Here is a 21,638-nt window from a genome sequence, read left to right on the forward strand (position 1 = left end):
GGTCATAGCTCGCCCTTTGGCCAAATGGTGCCCTAGGTCCCCCTTTGGCACAAGCACCGCCCTCCTCCCCCACCGCGCTGCTGGGAACAGCATCCCCGCAGGATTCTTCTGGCGAGGCAGTGGGGGATGCCAGGCTGGACCTGCCTGTCAGACCTTGAGTCAGGCTGAGACGTTGTCATTTGCACATAAAATGCTAAGCCATTTCCTGGGGCAGGAACCTGCAAACTTTCTGGAGTTTACGCTGATGGCGTCACATCATAGCAACCAATCGAAAGCCTGCTTTGCAAGAGACTGTTGGGGAAGGGACACCGTACGGGCCGCGATACTTTGTCAATCTCAGCAGGGGGCGACCTCGTTTTCTCCTAGCAACGGATGTGTCCTAGTAACACTTTATGGAAGAGCTGCGGATCTTTTGCTCCCGAGCTTTGTTAAGAGAGGAATCTCAAAACCAAATCGCCAGCTCTCGAAAGAGCATTCCTCCACTGTACTTCAAAGAAGCTTCTTTCCTTTCAGTTTAGCCAATCAGGTAAGGACAGCTCTGAATGGGAAAGGAGGGGTGGGGCAAAAATCAAATAGTCACTTTTTTCCCCCTCTCTCTCCTCCTGGTTCTGGGAATCAAACTCAGGGCCTTTGCCATTGCTGGGAAAGCTCTCTGCCACCTAGCTACATTTCAGTGCATTATTCACTTTTAGAAACCTAAGCTCATTGCAAAAACAATTAAAACTGATAAAACCTAATGAGGAAGACAAAAATAACAACTGCAGTTAACGACAGATGGATGCGTTAACGACCATTGAAGAACTTGGAGAGTAGATAGTGTCTTCTTCACAGTTTGTACATCTTCAGTTATTCTGACATTCTCTGGCACATAGGAGAGCTTGTGAATAAATGAATATAAAAATGGCATGGTTCTGGTTACTTACCAGTGTGGAGGATTCAAAGAAAGTATTAGAGAAGTATGATGAAGGGTAGGGTAAGCTCTGTAGCTGGGTATCTATGGCCCATGCCTAAAATCCTAGCTGTTCAGGAGGCTGAGGTCTGAGGATCAAGGTCCAAAGCCACAGCAGGAAAGTAGGAGTCTCTTATCTCCAATTAATCACCAAAAAAGCCAAAAAGAGGGATGTGGCTCAAGTGGTAGAGTGCTAACCTTGAGCAAAAAAGCTCAGAGGTGATGCCCAGGCCCTGATTTCAAGCCCCCAGATCATCACGTGCACGTTTGCACACACACAGACATACACAGAGATACAGATACACACACACACAGACATACACATACACAGAGATACAGATACACACACACATCTCAAAAGATAGGTTGTTTTTAAATTATAGCCTGGATTATGGAAAAAAATCAGAACATTAATTTTCTATTTTATACACTGATTATGCTTCATTATACTTTCCTAATTTTATTTTTCCTATTTGGTATCAAAAGATCTTGAAAAATGTTCAATACGTTTGAGGTAACATTAAATCATCTTTTTTGTGTGTGCCAATAGAGTAGCTTGAACTCATGGCCTTGCCCTCTCTACTTTCTTGGCTAGTAGCTGATGCTCTACCACTTGAGCCACACCTCCAGTCAAGTATTTTGCTGGTTAAATGGAGATAGACTCTTGCAGCCTTTTATACCAATGCTGGATTCAAACACTGATCTTTCAGGTGTCAATATCCTGAGTAGCTAAGATCACATTGGGGCTAGCATTAAAGGCATGAACCACTCTTTATGTTCCCTCTCATATGTTCTTCCCTTGGGAAGTGACTATTTTCAGCCTCTCAAAGTCAATCAAAAATCATTGAAGTCATCCTTGATTTCTTCCTTTCTCTCAAGCTCTACATCCAAAGCATTGGCAAATCCTATTGTCTTTATATGCCCAGAATCCAAACTTTTTCAATCTCACTGTCACCTTCCTGATCTAGACTTTCATCATCTCTCCCATAGATGAGCGGTTGTCTCCAAACTGGATTCTCTTCCAGCCCTTACCTTGAAGCAGTCTTTCCTCAATACAGCAGCCATATTAAAATGGAACTTGGAGTGGAAAAAATAACTCCTCAGATGAAATCATCTAATAGCTTCCCACCTCATTCAGCAGGAAAGCCAGAGTCCTTATTCATGATCTATTATAATAGACCTTAAGTCCACTGTGGTGTATTATAAGATAGTATATTATACTATTATATATGCTTCCCATCTAGAACCTCCTTTTTGCAAGAGGTTCATACAGCCTACCCACTGACATGCTGGCAGAATATTCCTTCTCCATTATCAAACTGATCATATAATTTGTTTGGCCAATAGGGTATGAGCAGAAGGGACACTGTGCCTCTGACACAGAGAATACTTAGGCAGCTTCATAAAATTCCTTTCATTCTCTTGCTTTCTTCTCTGCCATGAAAGTGGCATGAATCAACCAGGATTTGCCTGAATCCCAGAGTAAGAAGAATGAGAAGAAATAAATGTGTGTTGTTGGACAAGGGGGCATGGCATACGCAATAGAGTGCTTGACTAGGAAGCATAAGCTCTAAATTCAATTTCTAGTATAGAGAATTTTTTGATCTTATATGTTATTTAAAGTTTAGGGTTTTTTGTTATTGCAGCAAAACTGACTTATACACCCTCACCACCATTGTAACTAACTTTGCTCTTATCTTCATTCTGCTTCAGTCCTCATAACTTTCTGCTTTATTAAGTAAGCCACAGATACTCAGACCCTTGAAACTTTCCACTTCCCATTCCTTCTGCCTATAAATACTCTACTCCCACAGGTGTCTGCATTGCTGGCTTCCTCTATTCTCTTGCCTTTGCTCCACTGTCACTTAGGGATGCTTTTTGTGGCCATTGAGTATAAAATTGCAATGCCTCCCTCTTACAAATTCTCTTACTTTCCCACTTAATTTTCTTCTAGGCAGTTAGCACTATCTAGTATGAGCTACTTTTTTTTTTTTGTTCATCATTTCCCTCTCCTATAATATAAGCTTTATCAGAGAAAATGCTTTTGAAAATGCATATTTTGTTTATTGCTCTATTGCTAATACCAGGACGGCAACTGGTGCAGCTTATTCACTAAATAAGTGTATGTGCAATAAGCAGTGTGTGTGTGTGTGTGTGTGTGTGTGTGTGTGTGTGTGTGTGTGTGTGTGTGAAGGTTCGGTGGTATCAGTGTTTTTTAGTATTGTAAGCCAAATGCAGATGAATCCAAAAATGAAGAAAGATACACTGAGAAGGAATTTTTCTAAAAAATGGCTAGGCTCAAGATTTGAAATTATACTAAGTCTAAGAAGTGGGTTAGAGACAATTAAGTATCAAAAATTGTGACTAAGGGGCTGGGGATATAGCCTAGTGGCAAGAGTGCCTGCCTCAGATACACGAGGCCCTAGGTTCGATTCCCCAGCACCACATATACAGAAAACGGCCAGAAGCGGCGCTGTGGCTCAAGTGGCAGAGTGCTAGCCTTGAGCGGGAAGAAGCCAGGGACAGTGCTCAGGCCCTGAGTCCAAGGCCGAGGACTGGCCAAAAAAAAAAAAAAAAAAAATTGTGACTAAGTTGTTAAATCATCAGAATCACAAAAATTTGAGTGAAAAACAAAACAGGAAGCATGCCTTTCCAGACAATGATTTTTAAGTCACTTTGCTCCCAATGAAACGCACAAGCTCTTGTTGATTCTGAGGGACCGTCCAGTGCAAAGGCTGATGGTGCCCCGGGGAACACTGTGAGCACTCACAGCCTGGCCCGTGGCCCACTGCACTCTGCAAACTCACCTGATCTCCCAGGGTCTCTTTTATCTGCTCATAAAGTGAAGGATGAGAAAAACAGTAATAATAAAGGGTAGTTAAGATTCTGTGAACTATGTCCAGCATGTAGTAAGTACTTCACAGTGGTAAGCTATCATTTCCATTTGAAAAAACAAAACAAAACACATGAAGAGAAAAATATTTCTAGGCAAACATATAAGCCTCTACGTACTTCAGTGGAGATTCTGCAATCAAAGGACTAAGGAAGAACTAAAATTTATGATATTCTGACCATAGCTTATAAAATAGTCAGTTTGGGTTGATTTTATTAAAATGAGAGAAGCCAGCATGAATGGCAGAACTGTTATTAATAAAATACTTACTAATCTCATTAAGGCTTCATGGTCACCTTGTGGAATAGACTTTATTACTAACCCCACTAAACCCCTTTCTAGGACTGAGAAGGTAGTCACTTGCTGGTAAAAAGTTAAATCAGGGGGCTGGGGATATGGCCTAGTGGCAAGAGTGCTTGCCTCTAAATGCATGAAGCCCTGGGTTCGAATCCCCAGAACCACATATACAGAAAACGGCCAGAAGTGGCGCTGTGGCTCAAGTGGCAGAGTGCTAGCCTTGAGCAAAAAGAAGCCAGGGACAGTGCTCAGGCCCTGAGTCCAAGGCCCAGGACTGGCCAAAAAAAAGAGTGCTTACCACACTAATTGGGGCTGGGAATATGGCCTAGTGGTAAAGTGCTTGCCTCATATACATGAAGCCCTGGGTTTGATTCCTCAGCACCATGTATATAGAAAAAAGCCAGAAGTGGTACTGTGGCACAAGTGGTAGTGTGCTAGCCTTGAGCAAAAACAAGCCAGGGACAGTGCTCAGGCCCTGAGTTCAAGCCCCAGGACTGGCAAAGAAAAAAAAAAAAAGAGAGAACTATCCAGTACAGTTACACAGACTATCAAAAAATAAGTGAGCCATACTCATTTATATCAAAGTTACGTTCTGTAAAAACAACAACAACAACAACAACAACAACAACAACATAATAATAATAATAATAATAATAATAAAAAGTTAAATCAGGCCAAGTGCCACTGGCGTAAGCCTGTAATCATAGCTGCTCAGGAAACGGAGATCTCAGGAACATAGTTCAAAGCCAGCCTGAGAAAGAGCACTTATGAGACTCTTACTTCCAAATAACCACCAAAAAGCCAGAAATAGGGGCTGGGAATATGGCCTAGTGGCAAGAGTGCTTGCCTCTTATACATGAAGCCCTGGGTTCAATTCCCCAGCACCACATATATAGAAAAGGCCAAAGGTGGCGCTGTGGCTCAAGTGGCAGAGTGCTAGCATTGAGCAAAGAGAAGCCAGGGACAATGCTCAGGCCCTGAGTCCAAGCCCCAGGACTGGCCAAAAAAAAAAAAAAAAAAGCCAGAAATAGATGGGTGCCTCAAGTGGTAGAGTGCCAGCCTTGAATGAAAAAGCTAAAGGAGAGTGTCCAGGCCCTGAGTTCAAGCCAATACCTATCTCTTACATAAACACACACACACACACTGCTTTTTAACCTTGTTGCCTAGATTTTTCAAAGTATACTCTTACTTTCTTGATAGAATGGGACAGAGGTAGATACAGTGGAGATAAAGATTTGCTGTCATGGTGACATTATCATTGTCGTGTGGCCAGTGTTACCTCCTGTCAAAATAGAGCAATTTCACTGAAAACTTTCAAGGGCTTCATTTGACAGTACAATTTGAAGACTACATACTGACATGCTAAAACAAAATTTATTAAATTATTAAGCTATTTAAAAAGTATGTACATATATGCATATTGTAATCCTGATTCTGATGGTAGACTATAACTTGGTCTTTGTGGGTGGGGCACCGGTTGGGGAATACAGTACAAGGCCACATGGGGGTTATCAACTCCAGCGAGTTTGGGGGGAACAGCTCTCTCTGTCACACTTCATAACAAGGCCTGTACTGAAACTTTGAAGTTTTGGCAGATCACAGTCTTGTGCTTTGGCTGAGTGGTTCCACTGGAACAAGATCTTATCAGTTGCTGCAATAAACTTTTTGTCTCAGAACCCTCATTTGTACTAAAATGGCATGTTGATTTAACAACCAGGGCAAAACCTAGATACATATTGTTATGTCCACTAAATGATAATGCTTGATATATTTGCAAATGCAAACTGGGATTTACTAATCAATGATTTCTCTTTCTGCAGCCTTTGTCAGAACCATGGGTCCAAAAACATCACCAAAACCACCAAAGCAATCAAAACCATCCAAAAAGGCCCAAAATGAAAAAAAAAAGGGTCGTGGCAAAAAGGCAACATTAGCTGGTATGATTATTTTCGTTGAAAATGAAACTTGGATTTATTTCTAGGGCATAATTGTTTTGCTATCATAAAGTCAAGCCCATTCAAAATTAAATATGTGGGGATTATTTTTTTACCTGTTTGATTACAATATCAATTGAATGTCATGTAACAAGTGCCATAATGAATATGCCAGAGGGATGACTGTGAGAAAGGCAATATTTCAGATTTGTCACTTTCTAATTATTCATAGGATAGCTTAAGTCCTCACTGTGCATTTGTATTTATATTTTGTCTCTTGAGGCCTTGTTAAAGACTAATCAACTGATATTATATATTTGACCCAAAATGTAAATTTGATATCATTTTATTATATTCTAGTTGCTGAAGAAGAGGAACCTGTAAATATGGAGAGCATGGGTAAGTGGAAATATAACTTAGAATTTGTCTCCAGTTTTATAATATTTTAATATGTAATGGAGCAATATGCTACAAATTGATGTGGTCGATCAAAATTTACTAGGGATAAGATTATACCCTGTGATTTAAGTAGCAAATATAAAACAGGGGTGGAAAAGAGAATTTCAAACTAAGAAATAGAATTGCAGTTGTGTTGTTACAAATCCATCACTATAACAAATACTAGAGATAATTAATAGAGATAAAACTTTTTATTTTAGCGCATATCTAGCAGATTTTGTCCTCTGACAGGTACTCCTGACCCTAGAGAGCACCGGAGGCCCTGAAACTGCACCCACTTTGATCCAATACCTTTCTTGCTCTCCTTGGAGCAACTAACATCCCTTTCTGTTCCAGGCTCCTATGAGCCCACCTCATTTCAAATCACCACAGCTTCATTGCTTGAGAAACTGTCATCAACATGTGTCTCAAATCCTAAACAGTAGCAGTTCTTGTGAAATTTAACCATAGACACTTTGAAGTGTCAGAAGTTGTGGTTTTGCTTATTTTCCATCTGAATGCTATAGATATGAAGGTGGTATGCTTAAAGGCACTGGATGACAGAGGTTTTGTTGTTGTTGACTGTTTTATGTCTTGTGTTTTTTAATGGTCTGTTGGTTGACTGAAATTATTACTGACTGCCAGCCCCAGCTAGAAATGGTCTTTAAAGCTTATTAACATTTTGCCAAATTCTGGTGATCCATGCCCATAGTTGTAGCTACTTAGGAGGCTGAGATCTGAGGATCAAGATTTGGAGCCAGCCCCTAGTCAGGAAAGTCCATAAGATTCTTACCTCTAATCATCAGAAAGTCGGAAGTGGGTTTGTGGCTCAAGTTGTAAAGCATTAGCCTTGAACAAAAAACCTTAAGAACAGTGTTCAGGTCTTGAATTCAAGAGTCAGGACCAGCACCAATTCTTTTAAATATTAACATCCATATAAAGGAATAATAATATATTAAACTACATGGGAAGTTTGTCCAGAAGGATCATTTTTATTGGAAAAAAAATTGAAGCATATGTTTGTTTAGTAGGGTCAGCTAACACGGAACACAATATTTATCATTGTCATTCCATTTTCTCGGATGGCTGATAGATTTCTGGTGTTTCTTTTTTTAACTTAAATTTTATTGTAAAGGTGATATACAGAGGGATTACAGTTACCTAAGTCAGGTAATGAGTACATTTCTTTTTGAACAGTGTTACCCCTTCCCTCATTTTCTCCCACTTTTTTTCCTCCTGGCCCCTCTTTCCCCCAAGTTGTAAAGTTCATTCCCAACACAGTGTCTAGTGAGTTGAATTGGTTCACTTTTTGTCCCACTAGTTCTGTGATTCTCCCTTCCTTCCCCAAATCAGATAAATTTATATGCAAGACAAAGGGTACTAAATAAAAAACAGTGACATGAGGGGAGAAAAAAATAAATAACTACAAACAGTACAATTTTTTTAAAAGCACAACTTCTATTTCTGGGAGTTTCTTCTGAACACCTGTGTTTATCTACCACAACTTCCTGACACAAAGTCTCATAGTTCCCCCTAGTGGATTCCTAGGGCAAAATTACAGAACTTTCCGTATGTGTTCCATATTACTTGAATTACCATCTGCTCATTCCTGATAATCACTTATCAAACCTCTTATAAATTCCAAGTGTTATTGTAGTCATATTTTGAGGGAGAAAAACATAGGTTTGTCTCTAATTCGTGAGTAATTTGAATTCCAAATGATCTCAAAGGATTCTACCAACCTATTGCAATTTAGAATATATTTGAATGTATCACAAGTGTTGTACATAGTGTTGCTCAAAATCCCCAAATTACCTAATACCCTAGGACAGGGAGAAAGTTCTGGCATAGATGAAAGTCTGAATGGGTAGAGCCTGGCAGTAATAAAGGTAAGAAAGCAGGAGCTTGCTGGTGTTGGGGACTGGCCCACAGAGGGAGGGAAGGGCCTCCAACCTTTCTCCCTCTCTACTGAGGACAGTCCTGCAGCTGGTGAGCCAAAGAGGAAATGGGATTCCCCAGCCACTTTCCTTCTATGTCTAAAGGTTTAATAACATAAACCCCATTAGAAAGGGATTTTAAAATGTGAAGAATGAAGAACAAGAAGTGGGGAGTGGGGGGGGGGGGCGTCAAAGCCAAGTCCTAATACTGAATCAAGGAGGGAAAGTTTCTTTAAAATGGGAAGCTACTGAGAAAATCAGAGTACTGATGGAAAACAGCATATAGGTAGGAAAGGTTGAAAGAATAGTTGAGAGACACCATGAGGATGGAGGGGGAGGGTGGTTTTCAGAGTATGGGAAAGGGTAAGGTGGCACCTGTGTTGATCAGCTGGTGAGCAGGATTTGGTGCCATCTGGACCCTGGGTCCTCCAGGATGGGAAGCCAGTCATGTAGGAAGAAAAGCAGCAGGTAAAGAGTTAGGCTGGGATGCATTAGGCAAGCAATGGGAGCCTACAAGAACCTGAAAAATTGTCATCACTTTTGACCAATAGTTTCACTTTTAAAATTGATCCTAGGCAAATCATTTGAAATGCAATAAAAATGTATAAACTAGATATTTATTTGTAGATTTATTTATAATTATCAGCAACAATTTTTAAAGTAAGAATGATTACTAAGAATGGTTTAAAATTATGCTACATAATAAACCTAAGAGTGTTTATTAATTACATTATATTTTTTCATATATTCTAATATGATCATATGATGATATATTACTATACAAGCAAGATGCTGATGGCTCACACTTGTATTCCTGGGAAGGAAAGTCCATGAGACTCTTACCTCCAATTAACCACTAAAAAGTTGCAAATGAGCTGAGCACCAGTGGTTCACACCTGTATTCCTAGCTACTCAAGAGGCTGAGATCTAAGGATCATGGTTTGAAGCCAGCAGAGGCAGAAAGTCTGTGAGACTCTTATTGCCAATAAAAAAACTCAGAAGAAAGGCCAGATGTAGCGCTATGACTCAGGTGGTAGAGTGCTAGACTTGAGCACAAAAGGGCTTAGGGACAGTTCCCAGGCCCTGAGTTCAAGCCCCAAGATCAGAAAAAAGAAAAAAAAAAAAAGCTGTAAATGGAGCTGGAGCTCAAGTGTTAAAGTGCCTCGAGTCAAAAAGCCCAGGGACAACAACCAGCCCCTTTGATCAAGCTCTAGTACTATTGTGCATGCACACACACATACACATACACACACATCATATATGAATATATAATGATAATTTTGAGAATCTTAATGTCATAATAAAATACTCTGACATAACAGTAAATCCTTAAAACAAGATTTAGGATTTTTTATAACATATATATGGAGTGACTAAAAGAAAATAAAGCAAAATATTAATGTAAGTTCTCTTTTAAAGGGCATTATGGGCAATTGTAATTTTTCTCCTTTTTCATTTTGTTCAGGTTTTTTTGTAGTAGCTACATTTGTTTCAAATATAAGAAGAATTAACTTAAAGTCTTTGGGCCCTTAGTTTTAAAGGCAACAATTATTATTTCCTAGTGTTAATATTTAAGTGGTTAGATTTAATGTCCAAATGCTGCTTTGTCTTTTTTAGGACACCCAGAAATTTATCCATTAGTACTAACTACCAAGACCCAGGAAATATTCAACTGCCGAGTAGATGAAGACTTCACAGATAAGGAACCCTATAAGCTTATCAAAAAAGACGATATTCTGGAGGACTTGCGCAACAGAGCTGCAGTGTCAGATTTTCACCCAGTCAAAAAAATTATCCGGGTCAGTACAATAAGCTCTCTCTTTGCAGCCTTGCTCCAGAAGTTCCTGGAACATAATACTCAAGTTACAGAGATTTTTTTTTTTTATTCCAAGCTGGCATACCTCACACTTTAAGCAAAGGCTACTCTGCCTAGCCCTCTCTAGAATCATATTTGGTGATTGTCTGTGAAAAGCAAAGTTTCAACACTAACTAGCCTCATCCTACACTCTGAAAAGTGTATCCTTGTTCACTCTTTACTAAAATAGGGGTCTACCTAATTTTCATGCACTGCTTTAATTGTTGAATCCCTAACTTTGGTCCTTATTTGTCTCCAAACATAGCATAAAGCATATCACCAAATAAAAAGTAGTTTCCCATGGTATGTTGAAAATAACAACAACAGTGATAAAAACACTTCTTTCCATAACTTGGAGTTCATTTCACTTAGCATCATCTTATGTGTTCACATGTACATAGCTATTGAGTTATTGTGATTTTCTGCTAGGACTATCCTAGATGTGTACTAATTATTCCCAATGAGGGAAACCATAAAGTCTATGTTTCTTTGGGTCTGGCTCACTTCACTTAGTATGGCTTTTTCCCAAGTCCTTCCATTTCCTTATGAATGGGGCAATGTCATTCTTTCTGATAAAGGCATAGAATTCCATTGTGCATATGTACCACATTTTCTTGATCCACTCATCTACTGAGGGGCATCTGGGTTGGTTCCATATTTTAGCAATGACATATTGTGCTGCGATGAACATATTTGTGCTGGTGGCTTTGGTATGGTCTTGCTTGTAATCTTTTGGGTAGATGACCAAAAGTGGGGCTGCTGGGTCATAGGGGAGCTCTATGTTTAGCCTTTTGAGGAACTGCCATACTGCTATCCAGAGTGGTTGAACAAGTTTACACTTCCACCAACAGTGTAGTAGGTTTCCCTTTTGGCCACATCCCCTCCAGTATTTGTTATTGTTAGTTTTCTTGATATTGTGGCCATTCTTACTGGAGTGAGGTAGAATCTCAGTGTTGTTTTGATTTGCATTTCTTTTATGGCCAGTAATGTTGAGCACTTCTTTATATGACTCTTGGTTTTGTTTTTTTGTTTTTGTCTTTCCTGTGGTGTAACCCTTGATGTCACTGTAACTAATTTTGTATATACGTGTATTGGAAATGGATATTGTATATATGTGTATTGGAACTAGGGAAGAGAAAGGAAATATCAAAACCAAGAAACAAAGGATAAACCAATGCAACAGCAATACTTACAAAACTATATGGTGTAAACCAGTTGTACAACTCAGGGGAGAGAGAAGTGGGAAGGGGAGAAGGTAGGGGGAAAACAAGGGAGGAGGTAACAAGTTGGGTAAGAAATGTATGCACTGGGTACTGGGAATATGGCCTAGTGGCAAGAGTGCTTGCCTCGTATACATGAAGCCCTGGGTTCGATTCCCCAGCACCACTTATATAGAAAACTTCCAGAAGTGGCTCTATGGCTCAAGTGGTAGAATGCTAGCCTTGAGCAAAAAGAAGCCAGGGATAGTGCTCAGGCCCTGAGGCAAGCTCCAGGGATGGCCACAAAAAAAAAAAAAAGAAAGAAATGTATGCACTGCCCTATGTACAAAACTGTAACCCCTCTGTACATCACTCTGACAATAAAGAAATGAAAAAAAAGTAGTTTCCATCTTCTTTCTTTCTTTTTTTTTTTTTTTGCCAGTCCTGGGGCTTGGCCTCAGGGCCTGAGCACTGTCCCTGGCTTCTTTTTGCTCAAGGCTAGCACTCTGCCACTTGAGCCACAGCGCCACTTCTGGCCATTTTCTGTATATGTGGTGCTGGGGAATCGAACCCAGGGCCTCATGTATATGAGGCAGGCACTCTTGCCACTAGGCCATATCCCCAGCCCAGTTTCCATCTTCTTGTTAGAAATAAAACTACATGATGAATTTCCTTGAGCCCATTGTGCTTGTAAGGAACTTTTTAGTTAATCAAATAATTTTGTAGTTTGTAATTACCAGCCATAAATTAGCCCCATGGTTATCTTTTATGATTGGATGAGAAAAATATCAATTATTTATTTAGAAGCTGAATAAACTGACTGTGACCATTGAACAGTAACCTTCTCTTCTGATTATATCCCTACAGGAATATCCTGGAGATGAAATTTTACTTGTTTGTGACCAGGAATTCAAGTATGGACTTAACTTTTACATTATTGGAACTGAAGAGGGCAAGGAAAACTATTTAAATGTAAGCAAATCCCTAGCCCTAGCAATTGTTAGTTGTTAGAAGGAAGTGGTAACTTTAGGCAATTCTTATAAATGGTATGGTGACTCCTGTCCAGCTCTGCGTCCCCTGGTCCCCGGCCACATTCAGGTACCTAGAATAGGTGAGCTATAAACTAAACGAAGCACAGAGTGGCAGACACTAATCATTAACCCAGTAAGTGAGGAAACAACAAATGTGGACGACCTCCTTCTCCAGGAATACTTCTCCCAGAAGACAGACCTTGCTTTACTCTTCTTGCCAGCTCAATGACTTTGGGTTAAGTTAAATGGTGGCACCAATAGTGCCTATTTCCAGGGCTGTTGTGAGGATGAAATGGGCTAATTCAGGTAAAACTCTTTGTTTTAGATGGATGAGAAAGGTAACTGATTTATGACCAAGATTCACCTATCTTGCAACCTCATGGGTTAACTGAGGGAAATTATTTACTTGGGATGTTATGGCCACATCATTTGAGGAAGGCACAAAGATTTGAATATTTCTCCAGTAAGCAAGAAAAACACACCAAAAAGAAGAAAGTAAAACTTCAAAAAGCAATGTACTTGTAACCTGGCTTATGTAACTGTAACTCTGCTGTACATCACCTTTACAATAAAATTCAAATTAAAAAAAAGAAAACCATAGGATTTTAAAATAGCTAATGGTTTTAATTTTTTTTTTTTTAGCCAGTCCTGGGGCATGGACTCAGGGCCTGAGCCCTGTCTCTGGCTCAAGGCTAGCACTCTACCACTTGAGCCACAGCGCCTTTTCTGGCTTTTTCTGTTTATGTTATACTGAGTAATCAAACCCAGGGCTTCATACATGCAAGGCAAACACTCTACTGCCTAGCCACATTCCTTTATTATTGTATATTAACTGTACGAAGTGAGAGGTTTCATTGTGAAATTTCCATATATACATATAATTTTATCATATTTTCTCTTTCAATTACTCTGTTTTACTCTCCTCTCAATACCCTGCTCCCTCTTAACAATTTCTAATAAGAAATAACCTTTCATTTTACCTGAATACTTTCAACCTGGTTCTTAGAGTCTTGTGCTTACTAGGGAGTTTCTTTCATCAATTGAGCAATGCCCTTAGCTCTATTTGTGTTTTAGTTATGTCAAGTGGATACAATCTCAATTGTATGTGAGAAGCCCCAACACCTGGCTTCAGCTTTGCTTTTTTGGTTTTAGTTTTGATTTTTTGCCAGTCCTGGGGCTTGAACTCAAGGCTTGGGCGCTGTCCCTGAGCCTCTTTGTGCTCAAGGCTAGTGCTCTACCACTTAAGCCACATTTCTGGCCATTCTGGCCATTTCTGGCCTTTTCTAAGTCGTTTATTGGCAATAAGAGTCTCTTGCCTTGGCTGGCTTTGAACCATGATCCTCAGATCTTAGCCTCCTGTGTAGCTAGAATTATAGGCATGAGCCCACCAGTGCCTGGCCAGTTTTATTTTTATAGTAAAAATATGATCATAATCTTTCTTTTTTCAGGATTTATTTATTTATTATTTATATTGTCAAGGTGATGTACAGAGAAGTTACAGTTATGTAAGTCAAGTAATAAGTACATTTCTTTGTGAACAGTGTCTTTCCATTTTTATTTGAGCTTCTGTCTCTTTCAATTTTTATTATTGTAAAATATTTTAAACACATAGAAAAGTACAGAGTTGTATAACAAATATGTACACAATCACCACCGAAAATGAATATTTTACTACATATTTTATTACATTAAAACATTTTTTGATTATACTAAGTGAAGTGAGCCAGACCCAAAGAAACATGGACTCTATGGTTTCCCTCATAGGGAATAATTAGTACAGGTGTAGGCTAGCCACAGCAGAGGATCACAAGAGCCAAATAGCTATGCCCTTATTAACACATAAGATGATGCTAAGTGAAATGAACTCCATGTTATGGAAATGAGTGTTATATCACTGTTGTAATTACTTTCAACATGACATGTGAAAGCGTAGCATTTTTTTGCCAGTCCTGGGGCTTGAACTCAGGGCCTGAGCACTATCCCTGGCTTCTGGCTTCTTTTTTGCTCAAGGCTAGCACTGTAACACTTGAGCCACAGCACTACTTCTGGTCTTTTTGTATATATGTGGTGCTGAGGAATCGAACCCAGGGCTTCATGCATACAAGGCAAGCACTTTACCAGTAGGCCATATTCCCACCCCCATAGCTTTTTTTGTTGTTGATGATCCTCTTGTATCCCCTGCCTGTGGTTGTTCCCACGCTATCACTGCATCTCATCAAAGTACCCTGGATACGATATATACTGGTATTAGAACTATGGAAGGAAAAGGGAATATCAAAATCGAGAGACAAAGGATAAAAAGACAAACGACTCCAAAAGCAATACTTACAAAACCATTTGGTGTAAACCAACTGAACAACTCATGGGGGGAGAGGGAAAGAGTGAGGGAGAGGGGGAAAATGAGGGAGGAGGTAACAAATTGTACAAGAAATGCACCCACTGCCTTACGTATGAAACTGTAACCCTCTGTATATCACTTTGACTATAAATAAGTAATTATTCAGGGAAAAAAAAACATTTTGACCATTTCACTGTGTAGTTCAGGCTTTCCTTGAGATCATGAGCATCTGCCTCAGCCCCCCCAATCCTAGGATTGCAGACATGTACTATAATGCCCAGAACTTTAAAACACTTTTAAAAATAAAATATAAACTGGGTGTCAGTGTCTCACACCTGTAATCCTTAGTTTACTCAGGAGGCTGAGATCTGAGGATTGCAGTTCAAAGCCAATCTGGGCAGGAAAAGTCCATGAGACTCTTATCTCCAATGAACTTCTAATGGTACTTTAGCTCAAATAGTAGAGCCCTAACCTTGAACACAGAATGTCAGGAACAGTGCCCAGGCCCTGAGTTCAAGCTCCAGGACCATATTATAAGTTAATTAATTATGGAAAGCTCATTTTTATGTCCTCCTTTATTTGATTTTCTTCATTCTTCTCTATAAGGAACCATTACTCTATAGTTTTGTATAATCTTCCTGTTTGTGATTTTATGCTTTATACATATATACTCCACAATGTTGTTTTATTAATTTAAAGTTTATATAATTACACTACTTATAAAAATCATTCCACAACTTTAGTTTTTCACTGAATTATAGAATTCTAAAATCTATAACTATAGATACATTTAGGTATCATATATGTGTACATTGAGTTTGTTCATTATAGTTGCTTAATGGGATTTTGTTTTGTGACTATATCACACTGTTACCCATACATTTTCCTAATGCTACGCACTTAGTTGTCCAACTTTTTCAGTGTTACAAATAAAGTAGCAGTGAATATCTTAGTTTTTAAAAAAATATATACCTAGTATTTAAGAGACATCAGATTTGTTCATATTTATATCTATAAAAGAACCATGCATTAAAGCAAAGAAAATATTGTTTCATCATCAAATTTAGCAGTCTATATTCATAAAGATGTGCAGTCAATGCTTTCTCCTCATTATGTATTGTTTTCTTCTTTCTATATTCTTGATGTCTCTTTCATATTCATTCTTTACTCCTTCTCTTTTTTATTACTTTCCATAATTCAAAAGCATAAACCAGCAAGACAAGTAGGAATTGTTTAATGAACTTGTAAAAAATAAATTTTATTGGAAAATATATACACTTCAATTTGGTCATATATTTAAGGATGCTATTTATTTTACTCTAGCCTCCAGAAGAAGCAGAAGAGCAGGATGAATATAAAGAACTTTCCCCTGAAGATCTATACGTTTACCAACCACCTGTCTCTAAACCATGGGTTTCTTTGGGAAGTGAAAAAGAAATAGAAGAAGAGTCGGTTAAAGAGTCTACAAGGCAGGTGAGAGCCTTAAGTATGATCTCTAGTTATTAAAACACAATAGCTGTATTCCCAAGGAATCTATAAAATTTGCTGCCTGTGATATGAGTATATGGCCGTTTTGTGTGTTCGTTTGTAGGATAATAGTCATTTTCTTAAGTGGGTAGTGTAGATTTAATTGCTTTCTCCCCTCCAAAAAAAAAAAAAAAGATGTTGAAGTCATAACCCCAGTAACTTAGAATGTGATGCTAATTGGAAATAGGTTTATTGCCTATACAATTAGTTAGAGACGAGGAACTGGTTAAGCCTCTAATCCAATTAGACTAGTGTCTTTATAAGATGCTCATAAATACACATAGATATGAAATATCATATGAAGAAGGAGGCAGATCCTGTAGGAATGTAACTTCAATCCATGGAACACCAAGGATTGCTGGTTGACACTGGAAGCTAGAAGATAAACATGGACAGATTGTCTCCAGCTCTAATAGGAACCAACGCTCCAGTATGCTCCTGTCACACTCCACATTGGCAAATGGAAATGATTTTGCCATCTGCCCTTTGACAGCTCACAGCCTGGGATCAAGGCTCACTCATTTATTGAGACTGGTTGTGAGCCCAGAGGTGTCATACTGTGTCAACATCACATCAAAGGCCAGTGCTGGAGGCAGACTGGTTGGAATGGATAATTTCAGACTTAATACCACCATTGCTGCCCACAGCTGCTCCTAGCTTTGTATTTTATTTATTTATTTTTATTTTTTTTTTTGGCCAGTCCTGGGCCTTGGACTCAGGGCCTGAGCACCGTCCCTGGCTTCTTCCCGCTCAAGGCTAGCACTCTGCCACCTGAGCAACAGCGCCCCTTCTGGCTGTTTTCCATATATGTGGTGCTGGGGAATGGAACCGAGAGCTTCATGTGTAGGAGACAAGCACTCTTGCCACTAGGCCATATTCCCAGCCCCTAGCTTTGTATTCTTAAAGCAAGATGTCCTTAGACATCTTAGACTTCTTGCCTATGCACCTATGAGAGAACAAATTCCTGGGTGGCATTTGGTTATGGCAGCACTTCAGTAAACCCTCTGGAGAGAAGGGTTCAGCTTGAATTTATGGAGAAACTGTGGAGTGCTATGCCTCAGATTATACAAAAAGCAACCCAAAAGATGGAATTTACATGCTTCCTATCAGCCCACCAGTAGTCAAGGTGTAAACTTCCAGACACTTACTCTACCTTCCCATAGTACCTACAGGCAAGCCAGTCCCTGTAGCATTCCAGTAGTCCTTCAAAGAGGAGTGGCAGGTGTAGCCCATAGGAATGGAAAGCGCATGGAGCCGGAGTGGCACACAGCATCTACAACAGAATTCGAAAGAACCTGGACATATAGATCCAACTTCTTCCACGGACATCATGAGATTCCTTTACCTCTGTTATGCGTTTACATGTGTTTGCAGATTACATATATGATTTCTCGAAAACGATGTGAATTTGGTGCGCCAGTTACATTCAGTGACCAGAATGCCTCCAGTGTCAAAGATGCCTACATTGAGTGCACAGCCTACCCAGACAAAAATTTTACCCTGAAACAACTTGAGAGAGATGTTGGCATGCAAGTAATCCCCCAAGTCAAGGACATGAGTACTCAGACAAAATGGTGAGTGTGAGATGGTGTATGCATTTTGCGAACAGTTGCCATAAAAATCTAGCAACTTCCATGATAATTTTGAGGGATGTTTATAATAAAAATGGAAGCCAGATGCTGGTGGCTCACCCTTGTAATCCTAGTTACTCAAGAGGCTGAGATGTAAGGATCAAGGTTTGAAGCTAGCTCAGGCAGGGAAAAAATAAATGGAGCTGGGTGCTGATGCCTTATACCTATAATCCTAGCTGCTCAGGATCAGGGATTTCAGGATTAGAGTCTGAAGCCAGTCTCGCAAACAAATCTACAGTACTCTTTATTTCCAGTTAACCAGCAGGAAGCAAGGAGTGAGGTATAGATCAAGTGGTAGTGGGCCTGCAGTGAGCCAAAAAGCACCAGGTGAGCAACAGCACCAAGACTTGAATTCAAGCCCCAGATGCAGCACAAAACAAGAAAGAAAAATTCATTAATTCATTGACAATGACACCAACCCATAAAGGAAGTTAGGAAAATATACTTTTATTCAATAATGATTTTTTTATTTGTAATAATAATATACAATTACAAATAATAGGGAAAGTGAGTGATAATGTTAATAATTCTGGGTCTGGTCATCTCTCACCTGGAATATTACCATTACTTCCTAACTAATTTTCAAATTTTCAACTGACTCTGTGTGTGTGTGTGTGTGTGTGTGTGTGTGTGTGTGTGTGTGCTGGTTCTGGGGCTTGAACTCACAACATGGGCACTGTCCCTAAGCTTCAGTGCCCAAGAATAGCACTCTACCACTTGAGCCACAGCTCCACTTCTGGCTTGGGTTTGGGGGGGGGGGGTTGGTAGTTTATGAAGATCAGAATCTCAGACTCTGCCTGGGCTGGTTTTAAACTATGATCCTCAGATTCCAGCCTGCTCCCTGATGGAGGCACTGTCTCCATTTTCCAAACAAAGAAATGGAGAGAAAGAAAAATTAAAAACAAAAGCTCAATTTAGAACACAATTTATATAGAAATATAACTTCAATTGACTAATAGTTTTGCTAAGAAGCAATGAGATAAATCTCTTCATTATATATTTAAAATATTTTTTCCATATTTGCCAATCCTGACATAAAATAACATTTTTTTTTGTCTATCCTGGGGCTTGAACTCAGGGCCTGAGCATATCCCTGAGCTCTTTTGCTCACGGCTAGCATTTTGAGCCACAGCACCACATACAGTTTTCTGGTGGTTAATTAGACAAGAGTCTCATGGACTTTCCTGCCCTGGATGGCTTTTAACAGCAAGCTTCAGATCTCAGTCTCCTAAGTAGCTAGGGTTACAAGTGTGAGCCACCAATGCCCAGCAGCAAACTTGATTTTCTGTCTCCAAACATGAAACTTCATGTTGAAAATTAACTGTGCAACTCGGGGAGAGGGAGGGAGAAAAGTGAGGGAGAGGTAACAAGTTTGACAAGAAATGTACTCACTACTTTATGTATGTAACTGTAACCCCTCTGTATATCACCTTGATAATAAAATTAAATCAAAAACAAGAATCATGAAACTTACTAAATAATCCTCATCTCCATAAATTGTAATGAAATTATCCTAACTACCCATATCTAAAACCTTGTATTTTGTTGGATCTGTCTTCAAAATATATCCACTGCTATTAGACCAATACCTCCTGTTTAGATTACAAGAACTCCTTTTCTTCTTCTTCTTCTTCTTCTTCTTCTTCTTCTTCTTCTTCTTCTTCTTCTTCTTCTTCTTCTTCCTCTTCCTCTTCCTCTTCCTCTTCCTCTTCCTCTTCCTCTTCTTCTTCTTCTTCTTCTTCTTCTTCTTCTTCTTCTTCTTCTTCTTCTTCTTCTTCTTCTTCTTCTTCTTCTTCATCAAAGTGAAATACAGAGCGGTTACAGTTTCATATGTAAGACAGTGAGCACACTTCTTATCCAACTTGTTACCTCCTCCCTCATTTTCCCCTGCCACCCCCTCCCAATTTCCTTCTCCCTCCCCCATGAGTTGTACAATTGTTTTACACCATCTGGTTTTTTAAGTATTGCTGTTGCATTGGTTTGTCTTTTTATCTTTTGTCTCTTGATTTTATCCTTTGTCTCTTGGTCTTCCCTTTCCCTTCCCTAGTTCCAATACACATATAAACAATATCCAATGGAACTCCTTCTAAGCAAGTTCCCATTATCCTTCCTTCATCTTTGAATTTTTGGTTCTTCATAACAGAGCCAGAGTAATCCTGCTGTAAAATGTCTCCTCAACGCCCTCTAGTGGCTTCCCATCCTGAAAGAAATTATGGGCTGCATATAATCTATGTCCCATTTGAGTCTCTGACCTCATTTCTCACACTTACTTCCCCAGTCCAGCCACATTGACTTCCCTGTTTCTTGAGTTCTCCATACATATAAATGACTGTGGTGTGTTAACATAGTTTCTTTACATAGACTCTTTCTCCAAATATCATTAGGGCTCCTGACCACCTTCATTCCATTTTCTGCTCAAATGAGGCATCCTCTGCCAGTCCTACATGAAAGCAACAGCTTCCATTACTAGTCATCTTCTCACTCTGTTTTTCTTCATGTCATATGTACTTTTCATTCTCCTATCTCCCTTCCCTGCCTAGAATTTAAAGTCAGGGACATAAGAATTTTATCCCTTCTTTTTAAAACTGCTATATCTGTAAATCCTAGGGCCATTGCTGGTATGTACTTTTTAAATGGAGAAGAAAATAAAATAGAGCAAGGAAAGCAATAGAAGGATGAAGTTAAGGATGACTGTGTGTGAGATGATGTACTAATGTTTAGTTCTAGGAGAAGAGCCATGACATATACACAGCAGGGATCTCACAACCAGAAAAGCTGGGGGTTGGTAGCATGGGGTGCAGTACAAACATTACAAACCAGATACCATGGACACGTGGTGTTAAATGTTATATTCAAGGTACATAGACATAGAGACTCAAGGTTGAGCCAAGAAATATGTCAACTTGACAGATTAGAACCAGAGAAAGCAAAGAGAAAAGAAGGGATTCTAGTCAAATCTTGGAGGTAATGACATCAGAGATCCATAAACCCCAAAAGGCATGACCAAGGTAAGAAGGACAGAGGTGATATATTCATGTCAATGGACCTGGGAATTTCAGATTTCTAAGTGAAGCTTTCAGCTATGTTTCTACCAGGGAATAGACAAATCACAAGAGTGAGTAGTCAGTCAGGGTAGAATCAGTTGACAAACTCAGAAGGGCCCCTAAGATTCTGATAACAGGGACACAACCATAGGACTTTAGATATAGTGGGCTTCCAATAAATGTTGGCTAATAATAGCAACAGCTGTTTCTGTAGAGAGGGGGAGCAAACAGAAAAGAAGTAAGGGCATGTCTTGACCTGCCAAATGGAAACCAAAATCAAAACTAATTTGAATGCTTCTAGCTTAGAAGACTGGGAGAATGCTGGTATTGCCTCTCTAAGATGAGGAAGTTAGGAAAGGTAGCTGGTATAAGAGAAAGAAGACAGAATCCATGATTGTAATGGATGATGTCCCGAACCTCAATGATAACCTTCAAAGAATACAATGACAGCAGCTGCTTTCAGGGTTCCCATTGTTATTCTAAGCACTTATATAACTTTATAACTCAATTGATTCTTCCATCTGCTCCCTGAAGGAGGCACTATATCCATTTTCCAAATAAACAG

General features: G+C 39.4%; 1 protein-coding gene across 1 annotated transcript in view; it reads left to right on the forward strand.

The window, feature by feature from the left end:
* Positions 1 to 244: 244 nt before the first annotated feature.
* The window catches only part of Dnai3 (dynein axonemal intermediate chain 3), a 61,655-nt gene continuing 40,261 nt past the window's right edge, over positions 245 to 21,638 (forward strand). The window contains exons 1-8 of the mRNA XM_048352138.1: positions 245 to 526; positions 3,666 to 3,810; positions 5,960 to 6,076; positions 6,434 to 6,472; positions 10,066 to 10,247; positions 12,370 to 12,474; positions 16,195 to 16,344; positions 17,773 to 17,972. Of these exons, the coding sequence (XP_048208095.1) occupies positions 245 to 526; positions 3,666 to 3,810; positions 5,960 to 6,076; positions 6,434 to 6,472; positions 10,066 to 10,247; positions 12,370 to 12,474; positions 16,195 to 16,344; positions 17,773 to 17,972 (1,220 nt within the window). The remainder of the gene's footprint in view (positions 527 to 3,665; positions 3,811 to 5,959; positions 6,077 to 6,433; positions 6,473 to 10,065; positions 10,248 to 12,369; positions 12,475 to 16,194; positions 16,345 to 17,772; positions 17,973 to 21,638) is intronic.

This window comes from Perognathus longimembris, chromosome 7, assembly GCF_023159225.1.
Source record: "Perognathus longimembris pacificus isolate PPM17 chromosome 7, ASM2315922v1, whole genome shotgun sequence".
Classification (NCBI taxonomy): Eukaryota; Metazoa; Chordata; class Mammalia; order Rodentia; family Heteromyidae; genus Perognathus; species Perognathus longimembris.